Genomic DNA, 6,542 nt, shown 5'->3' with positions numbered 1-6,542 from the left:
TCACCAGAGCTGATCACCTTTTTGGAATAGACCATACAATACCAACATAGGAGTTGCTATGTCAGCCTTGCTGTAGCATCACAAGGAAAAGAAAGGTAATATGGAGGTATTGTATGAAAGAATGCAACTCTTTTGTGAGCATGTGCTGAGCTGGGGGAAGTTACATACCACTGTCTCTTGTTAGCTCACTAATGATTGACAGATGATGTCACAAGATGAATGAGATCTGGAGCACTTTTTTTAGGGTGGAGCTTAGCAGCTCTGATAAAATCATTTTAAACTATATTTAAAAATCAATATTTAGATGTTTGAATTACAAGCCTTGCACATCAACAGGAATCAACTAATATTTGGAAGTTTCCCAACCTGTAAATTGTTAATAAAGGTGCATGTATCACTAACAGACTCGCTACAATGCATGCAATGACCTCTGACATCTGTCCCAAGTGCTACACATATACCAACATTTTTAACTAATAAATGCCTCCCAGGATATAAGACTTGACAACCTTATACAGTGTTCTTTGCCACATCTAAAATTAGCATAACTCATAAGATGTGGTCGATTTGTTTTTGTACATCAACATATCATGCACCATCTGCAAGACTTAAAGCCTGTCTGCACTAGTTTGGTCAGGGGGATTAGACCTCCCTGCAAGGTCACTGACAGGTGGTTATCTCATCAAATCAGTTCTCAATTAACATAAAAAAAGAGGATCATGGGGGGGACCAACAGATACCGATTAGGCATTGTCTGCTATATAGAGGGCGCAAGTACATACAAATACTGGTAGTGCAGTGGGGCTTTAAGGTTATCTTGAGTTTTGATCAAAATGGAAAATGTAGTGTCCAAAACATTTCAAAAAATTCATAATTCTGTCTTACACACTATTTTCATGAGTTTTACTCTTAAAGCCCCACTGCACTAGCTACTTGCTTCCTCTATAGCCTAAGTAGTGTCCATTGGTTCTCCATGATTCTCTTTTTCTTATGTTAATTGAGATGAGCTGAGTTGATGAGATAGCCACCTGTCATTGACCACGGCGGCCGCTGTGAGGTCTAATCCCTCCTGGCAAAACTAGTACAACCGGCCTTTAAGTATAAATTAGTCAAAGGACAATTAAAGCAGACATTACAGATTCCGAAATGACAAAACATTTCAAAAAATTCAGAATTCTGTCTCACACACAATTTTCATGAGTTTTACAATTATGACTTTGTGCAGGTTTTTGCATCTTAGAAGCTCAGTCTACATTTTGACTGAAGCGGTCTCCAAGCCCCAGGGATTTTTCCAGTTTTGCCAGCTCTTCAATGCATGCCTCTCTTCTGGCCTTGATCTTGGCCAGCACATGCTCACGTTCTCGTATGTACTCCCGTAATCCAGTCTGTAAAATTGCAACAAACAAAACAAAAAGAGAAAGAGATAAAAAATAAAATCTTACAAAGCTTTATACAATATATATAATTATTATATGCTGAACCCCAAAAGGGTGGGCTGCAATGTTTTATGACTTTATTGCCAATCATCTGAAGTACATTTTTAATGCTACATTTATTAAATTTCAACTAAAGGATATCATGCAATGTAAAAAATCACCACATTGCGGACATCCACAATGAACATTTTCTCATTGGTATTGTACACAATGTAGAAATCTCTGTAAATGAATACACAAATAATGAAATAATTTTCATTTCAAATATTCTTTATAGATAACGGCGTGAAACTAAGTATAGTTATATAATAATTATGAGATGACCTATCTATGTGACAAGTTTTGTCACTCCACAGCAAAGATCCAAGAAAGGTAGAATCTGTCCCTTCCCAGCTGAGAAAGCAACAAAATAAAATGGCCTTTTAAGAGTTAGCCATATTTTGTAAAAATCCATTTTCAACCTACGCTAGCTTTTCATCATTTGATTACCTTGCAAGGTATTGCAATATGTGTGCATGGTATTAATTCAAATGTACTCATATTACATCACCTAGTACTAAATACAAATCAAACAATAATTTTTTGTTGTTATTAATGTAGTTGTTGCTGCTGTTGTAGTTAATGTTGTTGTTAGTGTATATATATATATATATATATAAGTGAAATGGGAGAAGTATGAAATATATAAACATGCACTATCCAGGGATATAACAATGTCCCTACTTTGTCCATTACTTTTAACTATAAAGTGTAACATAAAAGAAAATAAGCAATTAGAGTGTATCCCCACCGTAAGATACACAATCTCATGATATCTCTGTATGCATCCTATGATTTTAGACTTGTAACAGAACATTCACAAAAGTTGTATATCAACTTGTATTGATGCACTCTGTCAAAACGCATCTGATTTCTGATTCTGTGTGTTTTTATTCATGCCTATACAGCCAGAGGTCGGATGTGTTTCAATGTTATTTACATCAAACGCTGGATGAACATATCACTCATAAATTACAATACTTTTCGATATTTTGATAATTGTATTTACTATCTTGATCAATTGTAAATATTGTAAATTTCAATGTTTATCCAAACACGTCTTTTCTTCCTCTTTCTTTTATTTCAAGCTTAAAGTCGTTTTTCCTTTTAATTTCCCTGTCTTTTCCCATTTCCTTGTTGATTTGTTTGTGCACTGTTATCGCTTCTTTGTATATCACTGTGCACATTACTGTATTTAAACCAATGTATTGCCTTTTAATGTGATATTCAAACTTTTGTAAATTCAATGTGTTTTTCAGCCTTTGGCTTTAAAAGTAAACCAGTAAAAATCAAATCAAATCAAATCAAACAACTGGAATGGGACTGTCTAGCTCCCATTGGAATACATCAGAACAAACAGAAGAGAGCAGCGTTGTTTACTACTAAACCAAGGTCTTAGTCTACGATGACGTTTGTTGAATAGGCTGATAAGCATATATCTGCTCGCATCAATATTGTTGTAACTCTGAAACACCTGTTCACGTTACACCATGACAATGGCCTACATGTGGAGGTGTTGGAGCCCCATATGTTCCTAAAGCCCCTTTCACACCGCGCCATGCGTAGAGTTGCGTAGTGTTACATACCCACTATGCCGAGCGTACGCTGCCCTATGCTGGCCTACGTAATTATACGCTGAAGGACGCAAAGGGGTAGGCGAGATGGATTTGGCGTACTTTTGGCGTAGATACTAGACGCAGAAAGTACGCATTTTGTAGCAAGTCTATGCTACCCTACGCCAGTCCGACGAAGCAGTAAAAGCTTGCGCACACTAAAGCAACCATACACAACCATATAAGTAAACCTGTACGCCAGGCCTAAGTAAACATACGCAACCCTACGCTTGTTATACGCAATCGTACGCAAAGGTCCGACAATTGCATACACCATAGGGTACGCGGTGACTTTATATGCACAGGGTACTTAACAATACAGCATCGGCCGCCAGCCTACGCAAAACCTACGCAGGAACTACTCCGAAGCAAAGTTTTTTTTCATGAATATGCAGCCTAATTTAGGCGTAGTCGGTACGCCACACTACGCAACTCTACGCAGATCCGGTGTGAAAGGGGCTTAAGTCTGGAACAGAGAAGAGACAGGAGCTCAATTCAGGTACAGGGTGGTACACAAGGTGTTTTGAAGTGTAACAGCGACAGGTTTGAATTGTTATTGTATATATGTAGGTGTGAAAATCAGCTACAGGCTTGAATTTTGAATGTACGGGTTTGAAAAATCAGCTGCAGGTTAATATTCATTCTCGACCCAAATTATTAATGAAATACTATAGTCATTAACTGTGTTTTATTGTGTTTTGAACGCTTCGAAATATGGATAAGCCTTGCACCAGAATGCATCTAAGAACCCTAAAGTGTTGCCACAAGGGACTTGCATACCTGCCAACATTTGAAAATGAGAATTAATAATTTTTAGCACGGTATGTCTTTTTCGAAAATAAGAAATCTGTACCCTTAACAGGCGTTCGCACATGCAGCGGCGGTGTAACTGGCAATATGCGGTAAATCTGTGCAAAAAAGCGAATACAAATTCGCTGCTCAATCATGCAGCCCTTCAATGCACGCAATAGGTGAACTCTAACATCGCGGCATATGATAAAACAAGCTTAATTTGGCTTAAGCAACACCGACAAAAAAAAAATAAATAAATAAAAATAAAAATTTTGAAAATCCGGGATCTCCCGCATTTTGGGGTCCTAAAAATCCAGAAAAACGGGATATCCCGGATTATTCGGGAGGGTTGGCAGGTATGGACTTGGTGCTTCACTTTCATCAATTCATAATCCTTCCACTTTCCAATTTTGCATGTTTGAATTTTTTTGTTTGTGGACCATCAGCAATATGAGTTAATATTTAAGGCACACTACCAACTGATTCTCAAGTGATAGCATAGCGACAGATACTTGGCCATTCTGTATGTTGGAATTTGTTTCGTTCAGCTATTGTCTGTCTGATAATGATCCTGTCAGGGAAACTGGGTTAGAGAAGCCTAAAATCTGGCATCCCTGAAATCCTCAATACCCCCAAGAACCCTATGAGAAATCCTTTAACCCACTGCCTATGGGATCCAGGAGGCCTGTGTATAAAGTCTATGGTAATAAGAGAATTCAGTAGTTATCCTTTCCTTAGATAATTTCCTCCACTGACCCAAAACTCCCTACAGAAGAGAAGGATACACTGGGATTCCTTTGGAGGCACTAAGCCACGAAAAAAGAACCTATAGTAAGGTTTACTTTATTGTTGTACTGAGTCAATTGATAAGCTCTACTTTCCCATGAAAATATTTGTGATTACTGGAACTCGTAGCCAATAGAATACTCACCAAATCTGGCGGTTCCTCCTCTTTTGGCTTGGGTCTCCTCAGGCTGAAAGATAAACAGACAAAATTTTGAATCAAATCGATTTTATACACTAAGAACTAATCACCTAAATAAATAATTTGTTTGTTTGTTTGCTTGTTTTAACTGACTGCTAAGAAAGCGTGGGTATGTTTGTAAGTAAGCAACCAGGGGACTGACAGCTCTAAGTCCTCTCCAAGCGACTTGGTATTGAGGACTAAAAGGGCACTAGCACATTGACTTATTATTGTAGTGGGTATATAGCAATTGTTTCCTTAAAGATCAAGCGGAGGTCTTATCATGGGATAACATTGAGGAGAAACGGTATAGAATTTTTTTTTGAAGGAAAGGTTAAATTGTAATATGAAGTGATGTATACTGTGAGGTTTGGAATCATTGAAATGAAAAGGAAATTGACTTAATAGTTGTTGAAAGTCGATGCACTGCACAAAGAAATGCATGTACGGGACTACACACAGATGTGGCATGACAGTTTGGTCCAAACAGTTTGGCTATATCTCGACATATCTCAACAAATTTTAAATATGAGGGCATTTGAAGCGGATATATTTTTTTTGGGGGGGGGTGCATTTCTCCTATGATTTTCTTGAAAACTAACTTTAAATGATTTTAAAAGGGCTCACAAGTTATTTTTCATCTTCACCTGAACTCAACCTTCTTGTTTAATACTACAAATTAGACTCACAGATGGCACTGAATAATTGTGTCTGATACTGCTTTCTTGAGCATGCTTATTTCGTACTGATACTGTACAACTGGATTGGCGCTTCCTTTACGTCCAACACCTGAAACCAGAACAAAGATGAGAGATCATTTTAAAATAGAGGCTTTTCTTTTTCTTCAGTATCTCTTTTACTTATGAATAATTTTTTTTTAAAAGGCATATATATATACATGCAAAGTCCAGGGCCCATCTCATAGAGAGTTGATATTAATTGCAAGTTATTTGAGATTTATACATGTACCAATCGCAGCTATGTACATAAGAGATAGGAGACTGCAAACTTGCAATTGATTGGAGGACTTGTGATTGATTTGGATTAATCGCAACTCTTTATAAGACAGGGCCCAGGTTACATATTGTTAAGACCTTTGTATGTACAGGACTAAATAAAATATACAATGAAAGACCTATTACATAAAATATCTTGGCGAATATATACACAATTATTTTTAACCAAATCTTTTTTTAAAGACATTTCAACAACATCTTCTATCTTGTAGCAATACAAGATCAAGAAAAAAAGGCAAAAATCGGTCAAAATGAGAGATTTGTTTATATTTTGGGTAAATTAACAGAAAATAGTGCACCCCATTAAGATTCACAGATCAAGATAACATGACTTCTTAAAGTAATTCATGATCACTCCAAAGTATGTCTCTGTCATTTTGCATGACAATTATCTTGTGAATATTGTCTACATGTTCCTTTTCTAGAATAGAATGGTCTTTAACTCATGTCACTGTTGATTTAGGATGCCACGGGTGACGCTGTAGAACAATGCATATTTAACAAGATTATTCAAACTTTAGTTTATTCCCAACTGTCGATATCTAATCATTGCTTATTAAATTACTAACTTGTATGAAAGGTACCCATTGATAAAACAGATTTGAAAGTTTTCTGACACTTTCCCACATCCACATCCCTTGTCATTTGATCAAAAGTATGAGAACTTTATGATTTTGCAGAA

General features: G+C 36.7%; 1 protein-coding gene across 1 annotated transcript in view; it reads right to left on the bottom strand.

Annotated features, from left to right (window-relative positions):
- Positions 1–856: 856 nt before the first annotated feature.
- Positions 857–6,542, bottom strand: part of LOC100892534 — an 11,713-nt gene continuing 6,027 nt past the window's right edge. The window contains exons 7-9 of the mRNA XM_003724152.3: positions 5,534–5,633; positions 4,812–4,854; positions 857–1,385 (exon numbers count right to left, since the gene is read on the bottom strand). Of these exons, the coding sequence (XP_003724200.2) occupies positions 1,245–1,385; positions 4,812–4,854; positions 5,534–5,633 (284 nt within the window). The 3' untranslated portion in view covers positions 857–1,244. The remainder of the gene's footprint in view (positions 1,386–4,811; positions 4,855–5,533; positions 5,634–6,542) is intronic.

The sequence above is a fragment of the Strongylocentrotus purpuratus genome, unplaced genomic scaffold (assembly GCF_000002235.5).
Source record: "Strongylocentrotus purpuratus isolate Spur 01 unplaced genomic scaffold, Spur_5.0 spur5_scaffold_14, whole genome shotgun sequence".
Taxonomy (NCBI): domain Eukaryota; kingdom Metazoa; phylum Echinodermata; class Echinoidea; order Camarodonta; family Strongylocentrotidae; genus Strongylocentrotus; species Strongylocentrotus purpuratus.
The sequence above is the reverse complement of the archived record's forward strand: the minus strand, read 5'-3'. Positions and strand labels throughout refer to the sequence as shown.